General features: G+C 42.6%; 1 protein-coding gene across 6 annotated transcripts in view; it reads left to right on the top strand.

Moving 5' to 3' along the window:
* Window positions 1-18772, top strand: part of RBMX (RNA binding motif protein X-linked) — a 65703-nt gene that overhangs the window by 4391 nt on the left and 42540 nt on the right. For 4 of the 6 annotated variants that reach the window (XM_078364146.1, XM_078364145.1, XM_078364147.1 and 1 more), the window contains exons 5-9: window positions 523-675; window positions 1251-1365; window positions 1443-1568; window positions 1654-1736; window positions 4473-4557. In XM_078364146.1, coding sequence (XP_078220272.1) covers window positions 523-675; window positions 1251-1365; window positions 1443-1568; window positions 1654-1736; window positions 4473-4477 — 482 coding nt within the window. In that variant the 3' untranslated portion in view covers window positions 4478-4557. Of the gene's footprint in view, window positions 1-522; window positions 676-1250; window positions 1366-1442; window positions 1569-1653; window positions 1737-2372; window positions 3580-4472; window positions 4558-6178; window positions 7406-18772 lie in introns of those variants that run through there. The other 2 variants (XM_035289361.3, XM_035289362.3) reach the window with 2 other exon arrangements.

Genomic DNA, 18772 nt, shown 5'->3' with positions numbered 1-18772 from the left:
GGTGGGTAGCGGAGGTCGGGGCCTTGTAGGCTGGAGCCGGGCGAGGAGCGACTGCACCACCGCGATACCTGCATTGGGATGGCGCTGGCGCTAATGATGGTTATATTTTTATTGAAGCAAAGAAAACTTACAGCGGCCGGGCGCAGTGGTTCACACCTGTAATCCCAGCAGTTTGGGAGGCCAAGGTGGGCGGATCACTTGAGGTCAGGAGTTCGAGACCAGGCTGGCCAGCATGGTGAAACCACCTCTCCACTAAAAAAAAAAAAAAAAAATATATATATATATATATACACATACACACACACACAAAATTAGCTGGGGATGTTGGCATGTGCCTGTAATCCCAGCTATTTGAGAGGCTGAGGGAGGAGAATTGCTTGAACTCAAGCAGAAGTTGCAGCAAGCTGAGATTGTGCCACTGCACTCCAGCCCGGGTGACAGTGAGCTCAAAAAAAAAAAAAACTGATTTAGCTTCCTTGATTCTTGTGAGTAGTAACATTTTTCTTTTCTATTCTAATGTAGATGACGGTGGATATTCCATGAATTTTAACATGAGTTCTTCCAGGGGACCACTCCCAGTAAAAAGAGGACCACCACCAAGAAGTGGGGGTCCTCCTCCTAAGAGATCTGCACCTTCAGGACCAGTTCGCAGCAGCAGTGGAATGGGAGGAAGAGGTAAATGTTCCATGTATGACAATCTATGATACTACTGTAACACAAAAAATTGAGAGGTGAATGATGCCTAAAACTTGAATCATACAGGCAGGGCAGGGTGGCTCATGCCTGTAATCCCAGCACTTTGGGAGGCTGAGGTAGGTGGGTCACCACGTCAGGAATTCGAGACCGGCACGGCCAACATGGTGAAACCCTATTTGTACTAAAAATACAAAAATTAGATGGGCATGGTGGTGGGCACCTGTAATCCCAGCTTTTCTGGAGGCTGAGGCAGGAAAATTCCTTGAAACTGGAAGGCAGAGGTTGCTTTGAGCTGAGATTGAGCTCTTTCTGGGAGAAAGGGCGAAACTCCGTCTCAAAAAAAAAAAATTAATCATTGGGTTCTAGGTGATCTAGATACATGGAATTAATGAGCACTGAAAAAAATTTAAAATGTGAATGGGAAATTCTAGAAAATAAAATTAGATCTAGCCTCCATAATGTTGTCTTTGAAGTCAGTCTCATTACTTTTCATAGCCTTGAATGTAAGTTCATGTTTTAACTTTTTTCTGTTAAAATATTTTTTTTCCTTTAAGCTCCTGTATCACGTGGAAGAGATAGTTACGGAGGTCCACCTCGAAGAGAACCGCTGCCTTCTCGTAGAGATGTTTATTTGTCCCCAAGAGATGATGGGTATTCTACTAAAGACAGGTAACATGTGCAGCTTGTTTATTAATAATTAAAAGAAAGCTTAGCAAAAGCACAAACCAAAACTTGTGTTTTTGTAGCTATTCCAGCAGAGATTACCCAAGTTCTCGTGATACAAGAGATTACGCACCACCACCGCGAGATTATACTTACCGTGACTATGGTCATTCCAGTTCACGTGATGACTACCCATCAAGAGGCTATAGGTAAGTGACTGCTTCTGTGGCTCGCGTGTAAGAAAAATCACTATGACAGTTCATGCTCTGGGACTTACCTTTCTCTCTAATTTAGCGATAGAGATGGATATGGTCGTGATCGTGACTATTCAGATCATCCAAGTGGAGGTTCCTACAGAGATTCATATGAGAGTTATGGTAAGATACTGGTTAAGGGTCTTGAGTATCACCAGCTTGAGTTTTTAGGTTCGTGAGCCAGTTTATTAGGCTGCGTGGTGCTTGCTTTTAAAGGGATGTTTGCTTGCTTTTAAAGGGGGTAACTTTATCAGCTGGGCTTTTCCTAGTTTTTGTGAGGGGCTTTTTTTGTTTTTCTAAGTTTCTTTTGAGGCTGTTTGCTTGCTTTGGAGGGGATTTTGCTTGCTTAAATTGGCAGCCTTATGTGTTTTCCCCCAACAGTGAAAATACAATTAAAAAATATTTATTAACAAGATCAAATATTTACCATTGCAATATGAAGGCAAGTTCTACAGTTCAAAATTGCAACTTATCACTGGAAAGTGGCTGAGTGTCTACTATAAAATAACAAGCTCTCTGGAATATCCTCTTGAAATACACACCGTCTTCAGTCTTTTCAAACAAACATTAAAATGAATCCATTTCCATATCTCAGCAGATGAGCAAATCCCTGTTATGGCCAGCAATGGCAGAGTTTAAAACCTCCCACCCAGTTGAGAAAGTAAACTTTTAATACAAGAATTCTGTAAATTCAGATTTAAAATGTTGTATATATACAATTTATAGTGTTGCCATATTACCTGACCATTGACCCTGCAGGTAACTCACGTAGTGCTCCACCTACACGAGGGCCCCCGCCATCTTATGGTGGAAGCAGTCGCTATGATGATTACAGCAGCTCACGTGACGGATATGGTGGAAGTCGAGACAGTTACTCAAGCAGCCGAAGTGATCTCTACTCAAGTGGTCGTGATCGGGTTGGCAGACAAGAAAGAGGGCTTCCCCCTTCTATGGAAAGGGGGTACCCTCCTCCACGTGATTCCTACAGCAGTTCAAGCCGCGGAGCACCAAGAGGTGGTGGCCGTGGAGGAAGCCGATCTGATAGAGGGGGAGGCAGAAGCAGATACTAGAAACAAACAAAACTTTGGACCAAAATCCCAGTTCAAAGAAACAAACAAAAAGTGGAAACTATTCTGTCATAACTACCCAAGGACTACTAAAAAGAAAAATTGTGTTACCTTTTTTAAATTCCCTGTTAAGTTCCCCTCCATAATTTTTATGTTCTTGTGAGGAAAAAAGTAAAACATGTTTAATATTATTTGACTTTATGACATTGCTTTTCAACAAGCAAATGTTAAATGTGTTAAGACTTGTTGTACTAGTGTTGTAACTTTCCAAGTTAAAGTGTCCCTAAAGGCCACTTCCTATATGATTTTTCCCAGTAAGTGAGGCAAGCAGTTCTAAGATCTTCCACAAAACATCTAGCCATCTAAAATGGAGAGATGAATCATTCTGCCTATACAAACTAGCTGTTAGAGGGTGGTTGGGGTATACTACTCATAAGATTTCAGGGTGTCTTCCAACTAAAACCTCCATGATCTCAGTATGAAAAACCTGAAATCAGATGCCTATGTAAGGAAATAATCACCCAGTAAACCCAAAAATGCAAATGGATAATGCTGGCCATTTTGCCTTCCTGACATTTCCTTGGGAATCTGCAAGAACCTCCCCTTTCCCCTCCCCCAATAAGACCATTTAAGTGTGTGTTAAACAACTACAGAATACTAAATAAAAAGTTTGGCCAAAACCAACCATGAAGCTGCAAAGGTGCTTGCTCTTACTGTTTCAAATTTTTGCAACTCTGTAGTGTCTCACTTTTAAAGGAACAGCTTGATTGCAAAGGAGAAAATAGATAAGCAATGAAGTTATCTCCAACTTCCTAAAGGCTTATGACTTCTAAAAAGTGAATCTATCAGCATTCCACATCAGATTTAAAGCATCAAATGCCTGTGAAACAGCAAAGATGGTAAGCAAAGCAAACTAGTTTTTCCGTCTAAGTCGAAATTGAACACTTACCTTCCTCATAGTACAGTGAAACATACTGTACCTCATGGCAATGGAAATGCCTTCTAGATTTAAAAAAAAACTTGGAAAAAAACAAATATTCAATAGCATATTAGAAGTCCTCCAAATTCAACACTTGGATTTTTTTTTTTAAAGCATGTGTGACACTTAAAGGCTTTAATAGAGCTGTTGTTTACCAATAGCAGTCTGGGGCTTGGGGGAGGGTATTTTTTCAAAGTCCATTTTTGATGAAGACCTTTAAACATGCTTCCTATGTTTTTAACATTTTTTTTTTCAAATTAGTCTTTTAGCCAATATAGGAAATGGCTTAAGTTTGGGGTCCCCCTTTTTACCCCTGTAAGCCATTGCAAACTTAACATTTAGTTGGATGCCTGACTTGTTTTTAGTTCTATGAAACTACACTGTATGGAGAAAATCTATTGCAAGTGGTCTTTAAAAAGCAAAACCTGAGGCAGCATGACCCAGGTCCAGCCATGAAGTTGAAAAAGATGCTCTTGAATATAGTAAACTTGAAGACCTCCAACTAAAAATCCTTATACTGCACTTATTCCTTCAAATAAGTTTTGTTCGTTCAACTTATGGATTTAACGTGGCAGTGCACCATTGGAACAGAATGACAATCCATAAGCCATGCAACTTAACCATTTAAGCCATTCCAGTCCATCCCAAGCCAGTGAATCTTCCACCACTTAAGAGAAGTAGTAGAACATGAAATAATGTTAAGCTGCAAGTCTGAACTTGCCTTTTCTTTCTGGAAAAGAGGGCAGTAATAGGCAAGTTTTGAAGAATTTCCTTAAGAGAGATAACTAGTTTTCATTTATTTAACTTTTGCAGGTTGAGGATTATGCTCATTTTGGTCGTGGAGTGCTGATTTATTCACAGTAGATAAAGCTGGCAGTAAGAGAAATCAAAGGCTAAGGTAAGTTTTGAAAGCAGTGGCCTTTGAAAGTTTAAATGCTGTGTAACTTCCACTTAGTGTAGCTGTGACGTGGGAAAGTTGTTAACACTTCTGGTTCACTTAGTCTCTAAAAGAAACTACCACTTGGAATTGAAGATGTAATTAAGTGCTTTAATGTGTAATACCTGGCACATTCATTGTGAATGTAGAGAGGTTACGTTTCCATGAGTGTGGCTCATTCATGTGATTATTCTTAGTTATTTTTAAACCTGTAAAGCTCGCTAATAGCTCTTCATATGCAAGCATTCTTAACAGGAAGTATACACTTAGGTTCACAACTGTAATTCCAGCACTTGGGGAGGCCAAGGCGGGGCAAATGCTGAGGTCAGGAATTTCAGACCAGCCTGGCCAACATGGTGAAACCCCATCTCTACTAAAAAACAAAAATTAGCAAGGTGTGGTGGCACGTGCTTGTAGTCCCAGCTCCTTGGGAGACTGAGGCACCAGAATCTCTTGAACCCAGGAGGTGGAGTTTGTAGTGAGCCGAGATCATGCCATTGCACTCCAGCCTGGGCGACTGAGCAAGACTCCGTGTCGGGAAGAGAAAAAAAAAGTTTACTCATGCATTTTGTAAAAGGATATGATATACTTCGTTGTTACTAGTGCTTGCTCATTTGCACAGCCACAGTACAAATTGACGAAATGTGGAGTTGATGATGGAGCTATGACTGCAAGGTCCCTGTTTGATTAATATAATTTTATTTACATAATGATGACGTAGTATGTAATTTTAACAGTACCAAGCTGATGCCTGTGGTAATTGTAATGGGGTATTTATGGTTGCTTTCTTTTCTTTTCGATGGCATCTAACTCTGTTGATCTACCGGTCTTGGCCTCCCAAAGTGCTGGGATTACAGGTGTGAGCCACTGTGCCTGGCCTATGGTTGCTTTTTAGAGCCTGTGTGGGGTTTGTATTTTTTTGTTTGTTTTTTGAGACAGTTTTGCTCTTGTTGCCCAGGCTGGAGTGCAATGGCATAATCTCAGCTCATTGCAACCTCCTCCTGGGTTCAAGGGATTCTCTTGCTTCAGCCTCCCAAGTAGATGGGATTAGAGGTGCCCTCCACCATGCCTGGCTAGTTTTTTGTATTTTTAATAGAGACAGGGTTTCACCGTGTTTGCCAGGCCTATCTCAAACTCCTAACCTCAGATGATCCACCTGCTTTGGCCTCCCGGTGTGCTTGATAGTACAGGTATGAGCCACTGCATCCAGCTGTTTTTTGGGGATGGCGTCTCCCTCTGTCACCCAAGCTGGAGTGCAGTGATTTGATCTCAACTCACTGCACTACAGGTGTGTGCCACCATATCTGCCTAATCTTTGTATTTTTTTGTAGAGATGGGGTTTCACCATGTTGGCCAGGCTGGTCTCAAACTCCTGACGTTGAGTGATCCTGTCTCGACCTCACAAAGTGCTGGGATTATAGGCGTGAGCTACTGCGCCCAGCCAGAGCTTGGTTTTAAAGCATATACTTCTATTTTAAGCTAAAGCAACAAGAAAGTATATATTTAAAAAATAGTTGGTGGGGGAGTACTTCGCAGTAATACAAATACCACATAACAAGATCCCATGTTTTTCATTTTACAGAGTTGTTGAAGCAGAAGGCGGCTGATTGTCGATAAGTCACTACAGTTGCACAAGCAGTACTGTCAGAATTGGTTTGGTGCAGGCAATAGATTTTTGCCTTCAGGGGTTCCTGTGGATCTGAGGAAGGCAGAAGTGTTGATTAACACTCATAACTAGGGAGTGAGTGGTAGTTACTTAAAACAAGTAACTGACCAAATGGAGAAGGGGAAGTAATTAAGGCAGTTGGTAAGTGGAGGTAGTCAGGAAGTTCTTGTGGTTCTTTACATAGATTGTACAGCTTTGGCTTTCATTTTGTTTAGCTAAAGTCATGGGGACAACAATTTAGAACTTAAGTTGAATTATAAAAATGATGGATATAAGTGGTAGCTCTATCTAGTGAAGTGTCTGTCAGTAAGTGAAACATTTTTTGGTGGTAGCTTATCCAGAAACAGTTTAGTTGTAGAATAAAACAGTGACGCCTGGAAAGTAACAACCATGCTGAGATGGCAAGCACACTGGAAACAATTAGGCCACCTGGCTTTTGTTTGCTGTATTGTTTTGTAAGCCTGCTTTATGTCCCAGTCTTAGAAACAAGTTTTAGTTTATTGCTTTGGAGACTAGAGCCAATAGCATAATGTTCTGAAAGGAAACAGACTTGAGTTGTTGGAGTAGAGGAACTAACTCAACTTACAAGATTTTTTTTGTTGTAATTATGGCACTGTCCTGTTTTAACATTTGCAACTAGGGAGAGTAAGTACAACATTTTAAACTCTCATTTGAAAGACGACTACTAATCAACAGACCACAAGGGTAATGACCAAATTTATGTGGTTGTTGCACTTCCATAGTTGTCTTAGCCCAGTCTTCCATACTCAGGATTACTTGGGTTAAAGCTTCTGTGAGGACCTTTTGGTTCTTGAAATATCCTAAATATTTCAGATCTTTAGATACCCTAAAGATAGTATAGGATATAGAGATGGTACCAGATATGGATGAATATTAACGTCAAAGCAAGGAGAATGTTAAAATGACCAGATACCTGTTTCATAGTTTACTGACCTAGCAGATGTGTGGAAAAAGAATCCGATCTTGATTCTTTTGGTTTATACTGGTTGTAATAAAACAGAATGATAACAGAAAATGTTTTTCTTGTTTAACTGGTAGTTGAACATAGAACTTGGGTATTTAGATCTCTTTTCACTTTTTGGAATGTTTTGTATTGAAACTTAATAAAACTTTAACATGGCATCTTTTTTGTGGCAAGGGACTCTTTTTTACTTTTAGAAATTAGGGGTTTATGGTTTTAAGGGTTTTTCATGCCCCCTTCCCCCATACACTAGCTCTGTTATATTGATTGCACTTAATCAGTTGCCTGGGAATGTACTGAGCCATCGAGGCTGTTCATGTGACTAGGCCTCCTTTTTTGAGAGTGAGCTTGAGGGGTAATGTCGATGACTTCATTCATTCCTCACTCTAAAAATTAAATGGAAGAACAATCACACACCTAAGAAGCAGAGGCTAAATACCAGGAATCAACTGTTGTGCGTTTACTTAATTCGTGCTTAAAAAACAGGTCAGCAACAACTCAGTTGTGGCTGTGGATTCCAGATACTTTGGGCCAAGCAAGGTGTATGATAATATGCTTCTGAATTTAGTTTTCAGTTTCTCTGCTTTACCTAGTGTCCTATGTATATCTGACTAATTGATTATTTGCATCTAAAACTGGACATTGCGTTTGGGTTTATGTAGTCAGTTGAACAGAACTCATCATGTGGAGAAAGAAAGCAGGTGAGCATTAAGATGGCAGAGAAAGCCCTGAGTATTGTCATTCTGAAAATAGTCTCAGCTCTACCTTTTTTTTTTTCCCCCCCCTGAGAGAGTCTCACTCTGTTGCCCAGGTGGTGGGAGTGCAGTGATGCCATCTTGGCTTACTGCAACCTCTGCCTCCCAGGTTCAAGTGATTCTCCTACCTCAGCTAGGATTACAGGTGTGCAATGTACTACCACACCCAGCTAATTTTTGTATTTTAGTAGAGGGGTTTTCACCATGTTGGCCACTCTGGTCTCAAACTCCTATCCTCAAGTGGTCCGCCTGCCTTGGCCTTCAAAAGTGCTGGGATTAACCACGCCTGGCCAGCCCTACACTTACTGTTTGAGTAAAACATCAATCTACCCATCCCATCAATACTTTATGTTGCACATGTCAGTATACTTCCCTGAAGGATAATTTGGACTTCTATATCAATGAATTCAACTTTTATTGATTTTCAAGATAACATTGAAATCTTAAAGTATTAAGTGTGCCATTTTATGAACTCAGAAATGTGTATTCTACCAAGATAAAAACTTGTGTTTTAGCCATGTATACATCAGTTCCTTTTTACTGTGGTTCATGAGTACGGTATGCTTATGTAATGGAAACCTGGGCCTTTTCTAGTTTTTTGTTTTCGTGCATAAAGTTGGTATAAATGTTCTTACACTAGTTTTTGTAATTACTGAGATGAAAACAGATACGCAATTGCTGATTCAGGATAGATTTTTGAGATGGCCAGGCATTTTGTCCAAAGTAGTATTTTGGAAACGCTTAGCCAACAATGTGTGAGGTTATTTGCCCTCATCGGTGTCTGGTGTTAAAGTTTAGCCCTTGTGTTGAATTTGTGGCTTATCCCCTGAGGAATGAGTAGCACTTAAAGAATATGGTGAAGTATACTGATCTCATGTACAGTTCAGTCTTGAGAAATGCTTAGCACATGAAGACAGAACATTGCTCCAGAAAGTTGTGTGTGCCCTTTTCAGCCAATAGACCACCTCCCAACACCAGCAACAGACACTGACCTGGTTTCCATCATGTTTTTTGCATGTTTGCTTATGTAAATTCTGTATCTGTAATTTGTCTAGCTGCTTAGAGTATTTTTGAGATTCATCCACATAGTTGCATGTATATTCCTTTTATTGCAGAGTAGAATTGCAGTGTATGAAGTAACCATTGATGGACATCTGGGCCATTTCCAGTTTTTGCCTATTAAGAATGCTGCTATGAGTATTGTGCAAGTTTTGGATGTAACAGTTTTTTTGTTGTTTTGAGACGGAATCTTGCTCTGTGCCCCAGGCTGGAGTGCAGTGGCGCGATCTCGGCCCACTGCAACCTTCACCTCCCAGGTTCAAGCAATTCTGCCTCAACCTCCTGAGTAGCTGGCATTACAGGCTCCTGCCACCACGACTGGCTAATTTTTGTGTTTTTTAGTAGAGATGGGGTTTCATCATTTTGGCCAGGCTGGTCTCGAACTCCTGACCTCGTGATCCACCCGCCTTGGCCCCCGAAAGTGCTGGGATTACAGGCATGAGCCACCGCGCCTGGCCTGGATGTGACAGTTTCTTTTGGGATAAGTGTCTTGAGTGGGATTGTGGAGTGACAGGATGTAGATAATACATCTTAAACATTGTTGAAGATTACTTGAAGAGTTACTGGAAACTAAGTGAAATGATACATAATGAAACCAATTTTACCATAGGCTAATTGACGCAAGAATTAAGTTCCTACAGCATATTTCTGGTTACAAACATTTTTCGAGACATCGTACTCTTGCCCAAGCTGGAGTGTAGTGCCATTATGGCTCACTGCAGCCTTGACCTCCTGCACTCAAGCAGTCCTCACACTCTAGCCTCCCAAGTAGCTGGGACTACAGGCCTGTGCTACCATGCCTGTTTTTTGTTGTTTTTTTAAATAGAGACAGGGGTCTGCCTTCATTGCCCAGGCTGGTCTTGAACCTTGCAATCCTTTCTTCACCTCCCAAAGTGCTGGGATTACAGGTGTGAGCCACTGCATGTGGCACCAAATAAGAGCCAAAACACATCTAATACTAAATACTGAAGTAAACGTGAGCTATGCATACATTTAAGAAAGGGTGAAAAAGCAACGTATGTCGTAAATTACCCAGTTATTTAGTCTCAGGAAACTAGAACCCACTTAGCCAGTTGAAGGCCAAGGTGGGAACTGATGATGGTCAGCAGGCTATTCCATTACAGGCCATGTTCCTACTTAGGGTCACTCAGATTGGGACTATTTAGACTTGGCAATTGACCTCAGGTCTTTGGGATGTGGGCGGGAACTTGGGTACCCAGAGAAGAAAGCCCATGCAGACACGGGGAGGATGTGTTAACTCCATCCACAACAGCGGTCCCAGCCAGGAGTTGATTTGTTTTTCCTCAACAAAATGATGTTGACCAAAACGACATTTTTAAAGGATCTGCTCTATGTTTAATTTTTTTTTTTTGAGATGGAGTCTTACTCTCACCCAGGCTGGAGTGCAGTGATGTGATGTCTGCTCACCGTAACCTCCACCTCCCGGGTTCAAGCGATTCTCCTGCCTCAGCCTCCTGAGTAGCTGGGACTACAGGCACATACCACCACACCCAGCTAATTTTTGTATTTTTAGTAGAGATGGGGTTTCACCATGTTGGTCACGCGGTCTCAAACTCCTGACCTCATGATTCACCCGCCTCGGCCTCCCGATGTGTTGGGATTACAGGTGTGATCCACCGTGCCTGGCCTGTATGTTTAATTTTTAAGAAACTCCCAAAGTGGTTGTATCATTTTATGCCCTCATTAGCAAATTTATTTTTGAGACAGTCTTGCTCTTGTCCAGGGTGGAGTGTAGTGGCATGATCTCAGCTTGCTGCAACCTCCATCTCCCAGGTTCAAACAATTCTCCTACGTCAGCCTCCTGAGTAGCTGGAACTACAGGCACCCACCACCATGCCCAGCTAATTTCGTAGTTTTAATAGAGACAGGGTTTCATCGAGTTAGCCAGGATGGTCTTGATCTGACCTTGATCCTCCAGCCTCCGCCTGTCAACGTGCTGAGATCACGGGTACGAGCCACCCTGCCCAGCCTCTGAGCAGTATTTTTGTTGAAGACTAGCCTGCAGTACTTAGTATCTTAATAGGAAATACACATATCTGGGTCCATTACTGTACTTTAAAAAATTGTTCAGTAATGTCCATCCTTAATCTTGATTACTGCAGTTTTTTTTTTTTTTTGAGATGCAGTTTTGCTCTGTTTCCCAGGCTAGAGTGCAATGGCACGATCTCGGCTTACTGCAACCTCCACCTCCCTGATTCAAGCAATTGTGTGTGCTTCAGTCTCTCCAGTAGCTGATATTACAGGTGCCTGGCTAATTTTTGTATTTTTAGTTGAGGTGAGGATTCACCATGTTGGCCAGGCTCGTCTCAAACTCCTGACCTCAGGTGATCCTCCCGCCTCGGCCTCCCAAAGTGCTGGGATTACAGGTGTGAGCCACTGCACCGGCCTGATTACTGTGGTTTTATAGTAAGCTCTCTAAGGATAGTAATTTTTAAGGTCCTAAAGTTTGCTTCCTGCAGAGTGGATTTTTTTTCCTTTGAAGTTACTAGTATTTTTTTCCTACTTCAAACTTCTTGTTAGGGGCTTTCCTCAAATAACTGGAAAGTTTTGGCTCTGTGCTCATAATTATAAGAAGAGCGGATTAACATGTTTATAAGCTCTGAGGGCTTTTTTACTAAGCTTCACCATGGGTGCTGTTTGTTGGAGAACCCCTGTGCTATGGTTTGAATGTTTGTCCCCTCCAAAACCCATGTTGTAAAACTTTCTTTTTAGAGATGGAGTCACTCTTGTGGCCCAGGCTGGAGTGCAGTGGTGCAGTCTTGGCTCACCACAACTTCCACCTCCCGGGTTCAAGCAATTCTGCCGCAGCAGATGGGAGTACAGGTAGATGCCACCACACTCGGCTAACTTTTGTATTTTTAGTGGAGATGGGATTTTACCATGTTGGCCAGGCTGGTCTCCAACTCCTGACCTCAAGTGATCTGCCCACCTCTGCCTCCCAGTGCTGGGATTACAAGCATGAGTCACCATGCCTGGCCCATGTTGAAACTTAATTTTCAGTGATTCATGGATTAATGAGTTAATGGATTATCATGGGACTGGGACTGGTGACTTTATGAGAAGAGGAAGAGACCTGAGCTAGCACACTCAGCTGCTTCACCATGTGATACCCTGCACTGCTTTGAGACACTGCAATCTGCAGAGTCCCCACCAGCAAGGAGGTTCTCACCAGATGTGACCCCTCGACCTTGGACTTCTCAGCAAGCAGAAATATTAGAAATAAATTCTTTATAAGTTACCCAGTCCCAGGAACTCAGTTATAACAACAGAAAACAATAAGAACCTGATGTCAGTTTTTTCAGGGTTTTTTCTTGGAATTCTTCAAGGAACATATGGCCAAATCCTTGCCTTGAAAGTGTAGGTTTTATTGACTAGCTGAAGGTGTAGAGTTGAGGTTTCAGAGTGGCCTCTGTACCTGTACATGTAATATGTTCCCCCATCCAACTGGGCTTCAGTGCTTCCTCAATGGAATCCACCTCTGGCTGGCTTGGCACAGATGTTCTTTGTCTTGCTGTGGCGACGAGGTGGCAGATGATCTTCCTGGTGGTGCAGTGTTGGAGGAGAAAGGGCACAATTACACATTTCATCCCTAGCTTCTCTGTCGGTGGACTCCGCTCCTCTTCCATCTAGGCTACCCTTCCCTGACCTCCATTCCTACCCCAGACTCACCATTTCCTGTCTCTAGGTGTTTCTCTGTTCTATCTAGACTGAGTTCAAATCCAAGTTTCCGCATTACCAGCTGTGTGATCTTGGACAAGTTGCTTCACCTCAGTAGTTTTCTCATCTATAAAATGGGAATAATTGTATTTATCTCATAGCATTGGCTGCTAAGATTAAATGAGTTAATAGTTCCTGGCATATGGTAAAGGCATATGGTAAATGCTGCATAAGTGTTAGATTTTATTATTTCCATCAACTTTCTTCTTGTGTGTCATCTTTAGGGCTGGAATTAGGAGCCAGCACTTTGTTAGATCAGCATCTTGTCAAGGACAAGATAAGCTGAGTTGCTTCCTTTTTCTCCTGAGTTCCTCATACTCCTCAATTTTTGGTGTATTCTGGTTAGTACACATAGAGTGCTTCTCGTTTTATTTTTACTTTTCTTCCCGATTCCCACTCCTATTCATTCACCTATCACTGGCAATCACTGTAATGCATTTAATGTATGTCCTTTTGTTGTATGTGTTCTCTTTTTTTTTGAGACTGAATCTCGCTCTTGTCGCCCAGGCTGGAGTGCAGTGGCGCGATCTCGATTAACTACAACCTCCGCCTTCCAGGTTCAAATTCTCCTACCTCAGCCTCCTGAGCAGCTGGGATTACAGGTGCCTGCCACCATGCCCATCTAATTTTTGTATTTTTAGTACAGACAGGCAGGGTTTCACCATGTTAGCCAGGCTGTTGTTGAATTCTTGACCTCAAGTGATCTGCCTGCCTCATCCTCCCAAAGTGTTGAGATTACAGGCATGAGCTACCGTGCCCTGCCAAGAAACTTTTGTTTCTTTTTTCTAGTTATTTAGAGGCAAAGTTATCAACTGAAAATGTGGAGGAGTGAGTAGCGGAGCTTTGAGGAGAGATAACAAATGACACAGTCGTTTGAAAAGTTGGAAAGCAAACAAACTAGAGAAGCAGTTGGTAGTTTTGAGTCCCATTTGACAGTTGTACCATCAATTTATAGAGAAACCAGCTAAGCATGCTTATGTATTTTTCTCCAGCAACACTTAAAGCCTGAGTGCAGCTGTCGGTCCCACAAAGCAAGTATATAGTAAGGGAGAAGTAGCCCCTTGAAGATAAATTGATGTACCAAGAGAAGGTAGAATGGATATGGGACAGTAAAATTCATAATAACTATGCACTACACTACTGTCCACATACTACCCCATTTCCTCATTCTCCTTTGCGGCGACATGTCTTGAAAGAGTTATTTATGCCTGCTGTCTGCAGTTCCTCTACACACATTCTCTTTAATTCATTTCAGTCAAGCTTTCCCTCTCATCATTACACTGAAACTGCTCTTGTCAAGGTCTCCAGTGACCTGCATATTGTTTCATTCAATTCCAGTTTTCCCCTTCCATATTTGACTCCATTAGTCACTCCTTCCCTGATAGAATTTCTTTATTTGAATTTTAGGATACTGCACTTTTTTACCCTTTGGTCACTACTTCCAGTGTCTTGCTGATCCTCTTCCCTAATCTCTTTTTTTTTTTTTTGAGACAGGGTCTTACTCTGTCACTCAGGCTAGAGTGCAGTGGTGTGATATCCGCTCACTGCAACCCCCATCTCCCAAGCTCAAGCGATTCTCTTGCCTCAGCCTTCTGAGTACCTGGGATTACAGGTGCCCACCACCACAGCTGGCTAATTTTTATATTTTGAGTAGAGATGGGGTTTCACTGTGTTGGCCAGGCTGGTTTTGAACTCCTGACCTCAAATTATCTGCTCATCTCGGCCTTTGAAAGTACTGGGATTACGGGTGTGAGCCACCATGCCCAGCCAATGGACCAATTATTTATTTATTTATTTATTTTGAGACAGTCTCACACTCACATGGGCTGGAGTGCAGTGGTACGATCTTGGCTCACTGCAACCTCCACCTCCCAGGTTCAAGTGATCCTCCTGCCTCAGCCTCCTGAATAGCTGGAGCTACAGGTGCCCACCACCATGCCTGGCTAATTTTTTTTTTTTGTATTTTTAGTAGAGACAGGGTTTCACTATGTTGGCCAGGCTGGTCTCAAACGCCTGACCTTGTGATCTACCAGTGTTTAAAAACCCATTGTTTCTTTTTGTCTTCCCTTGATAGGATATAATATCTATAAGATCAGGGATTGTTGCCTGTTTTGTTTATCCATGCATCCCCAAAGCCTGAAATGATATCTAGAACATGTTAGTTCAACAAGTATGTGTTAAATGAATGAATATGCTTCACTTCTCATTTGTTCTTTCACACTGGAACTGTTTTGCATACATCTTCAGGTGTACTGCTTTATGCCCACCCCAAAGAAAGACAACCTACAATTTTGTGAATAGTTGCATTCAACTCCAAGTGCAGAGTGTCTGGAGTCTTACCTGCAAATTTTCCAATACATAAACTAAAAATGTTAAAATGTATCCCTGAACATTCTGTATAAAATATTGGGAGAAGAGAAAACAAGAGTATGATACAGTAAAAGGAGAAATTCTGGTAGAGACTATGACTTGCTTAGTTAGGTAACTGGTCACAAGGCAATAAGTGGTAATTATAATATTCTTCCTAAAATGTCCATTTTTTTAACCTTAGTTAATGGTGGTATTTACTTGGTTTACTAAACCTTCAATCCTGAGGGATCTAAGCCTGTGTGATGTTGTAATAATCTTTCTTTAGCTTTTAAAAAACATTTTGGCTGGGTGTGATGGCTCATACCTGTAATCTCAGCACTTTGGGAGGCCGAGGCAGGAGGCTAACTTGAGGCCTAGGCAACATAGCTAGACTGTGTTTTTACAAAAAATAAAATTAGCTGGCGTGATGGCACTTGCCTGTAGTCCTAGCTACTCAGGAGACTGAGGCAGGAAGACTGCTTGAGCCCATGAAGCCTGCAGTAAGCTATGATCACACCACTGCACTCCAGCCTGGGTGACAGAGCAAGACCCTGTCTCATAAAACATAAGAAATACCATTTTTATTCCACCACATAAATGAGCATGAAAAAGATTTTAAAAATTGAATGGAAACACACAGAAAAGTAAATAGAGCAACTTCCACTTCTGGCAGTGATGGAGTAATCGATACTACACCTGTTCTTTCCCCATAACCAACTGTAAAGCTAAACAACATAATGAGGCAACTATTTTCAGACATTGCACAAGTGCTCTAGGAGGACAATCCCTGAGGGAAAAAAACCACACGAGGAGAGCCCCGTGTTCACTTAGTTCTCTGACTAGGGGCAATTTTCTGATTGTAGCATAGGAAGATGAAGTTCAAACACAGCACAGTGTTCTCACTGGGCAAAGGAAGCAAAGATCAGCGTTTGGGTTTTGAAGAGGAAAGAGATACACAGCATCACCCAGATGTTTGAGTGGGAGTTCTCTGTAGGTCTTTTTATTTTTATTTATTTTGAGATGGAGTCTCACTCTGTCACCCAGGCTAGAGTGCAATGGCCTGGTCTTGGCTCACTGCAACCTCTGCCTCCTGGGTTCAAGCGATTCTCCTGCCTCAGCCTCCCTAGTAGCTGGGACTGCAGGTGCTTGTCACCACACCCAGCTAATTTTTGTATTTTTAGTAGAGATGGGGTTTCACTATGTTGGCCAGGCTGGTCTTGAATCCCTGACCTCGTGATCTGCCTGCCTCAGCCTGCCAGTGCTGAGATACAGGTGTGAGCCACCATGCCTGGCCTATTTTTTAATTTTCTGAGGCGGAGTCTCACTCTGTTGTTCAGGCTGGAGTGCAGTGGTAAGATCTTGGCTCACTGCATCCTTAACCTCCCAGGTTCAAGTGATTTTCCTGCCTCAGCCTTTCAAGTAGCTGGGACTACAGGCACCTGCCACCATGCCCAGCTAATTTTTCTATATTTAGTAGAGATTGGGTTTTGCCATGTTGGCCAAGCTGGTCTTGAACTCCTGACCTCAGGTGATCCGCTCATGTTGGCCTCCCCAACTATCAGGCTTACAGGCATGAGCCACTGTGCCTGGCCCCTGTGGGTCTTTAAAAAAAATTTAAATTTGTGAGAGAAAAACATCTGAACATCAGGTACAGTCTGATCCACAAACTAGCTGGGTGTGGTGGCTCACACCTATAATCCCAGCACTTTGGGAGGCCAAGGCAGAAGAATCACTTGAGGCCAAGAGTTTGAGACCAGCCCTTGAAACATAGTGAGACCCTGTCTCTACAAAAAATTTAAACATTAGCCAGGTGTGGTGGTACATACCTGTAGTTCCAGCTACTTGGGAGGCTGAGGTGGGAGGATCACTTGGGCCTGGGAGGTTGAGGCTGCAGTGAGTGTGGTTGTGGCTCTGCACTCCAGCCTTGAGACCCTGTCTCAAAAACAAAAAAACAAAAAAACCCACCACAACAACAAACCCCCAAAACAAGCAACCAACCTAGTGTGTCATAACTCATTCCTGGACTACTCTTAGGCAGTTTACAGGAGAAATTCCATGTGGAGCATCAGCTGAACATTTATCTAAATTGATAAAGTCATCTAACCTAAGTACTACATAAAACATAATGAACACAAATTACAATATAGATAATTTAGGCCCCTATTTTATGTATTTATTTTTTGTGAGATGGAGTTTCACTCTCGTTGCCCAGGCTGGAGTGCGATGGCACTATCTTGACTTACCACAACCTTTGCCTCCCAGGTTCAAGCAATTCTTCTGCCTCAGCCTCAGAGATGGGGTTTCTCCCTGTTGGTCAGGCCAGTTTCGAACTCCTGCCTCAGGTGATCCGCCCCCCTTGGCCTCCCAAAGTGCTGGGATTACAGACATTAGCCAGTGTGCCTGGCCTGTTTTTTTATTTTTTTGAGAGAGAATTTCGCCCTTGTTGCCCAGGCCGGAGTACAATGGTGCGATCTTGGCTCACTGCAACCTCCACCTCCTGGGTTCAAGCGATTCTCCTGTCTCAGCCTCCCGAGTAGCTGGGATTACAACAGTCTGCCACCATGCCTGGCTAATTTTTTTGTATTGTTAGTAGAGACAGGTTTCACCATGTTGGCCAGACTGGTCTCGAACTTCTGACCTCAGGTGATCCACCTGCCTCAGCCTCCCAAAGTTCTGGGATTCTTCTGACCTCAGGTGATCCACCTGCCTTGATGTCCCGAAGTGCTGGGATTACAGGCGTGAGCCACCACGCCCGACCAGGCCCCTTTTTAAAAATGAAAAAATATTTCTATTACAGCCTTATTTTGAACATTTTCAGTAGATAACAGCTTTATTTTTACTCACAATAGATAGCAAAAGAATATCTTCTCCAGTATCTATAGGTACATGTATAAGTTCACATGAGAGAATGAAACTGCTGTGACAGAATCCTGGCTGATGATCAAGACTTGGATAGTTTTCACATTTATTAAAAAAATTTAAATCAGGGGCCGAGTGCGGTGGTTCACACCTGTAATCCCAGCACTTTGAGAGGCCGAGGCAGGTGGATCACGTGGTCAGGAGTTCCAAGACCAATCTGGCCAAGATGGTGAAACCCTATCTCTACTAAAAATACAAAAATTAGCCGGGCAGGGTGGCAGGCACCTGTAATCCCAGCTACTCAGGAGACTGAGGCAGGAAAATCGCTTGAACCTGGGTGGCAGGGGTTGCAGTGAGCCAAGATTGTGCCACTGCACTCCAGCCTGGGTGACAGAGTGAGAATTTGTAAAAAAAAAAAAAAGAAGAAAATAACATCAGAGACAAAAAGAACATACAGAGAAGCAACACCATTGTTTTTCTTCCTTTCTTTCTTTCTTTTTTTATCCCCAGACGGAGTTTTGCTCTTGTTGCCCAGCTGGATTGCAATGGCACGATCTTGGCTTGCTGCAATCTCCACCTCCCGGGTTCCAGCGATTCTCCTGCTTTAGTCTTCCAGGTAGCTGGGATTACAGGCGTGTGCCACCATGCCTGGCTAATTTTTTGTATTTTTAGTAGAGACGGGGTGTCACCATACTGGTCAGGCTGGTCTTGAACTCCTGGCCTCAGATGATCCACCCTCCTTGGCCTCCCAAAATGCTGAGATCACAG

The sequence above is a fragment of the Callithrix jacchus genome, chromosome X (assembly GCF_049354715.1).
Source record: "Callithrix jacchus isolate 240 chromosome X, calJac240_pri, whole genome shotgun sequence".
Classification (NCBI taxonomy): domain Eukaryota; kingdom Metazoa; phylum Chordata; class Mammalia; order Primates; family Cebidae; genus Callithrix; species Callithrix jacchus.
This window is presented reverse-complemented; position numbering and strand designations above follow the sequence as displayed.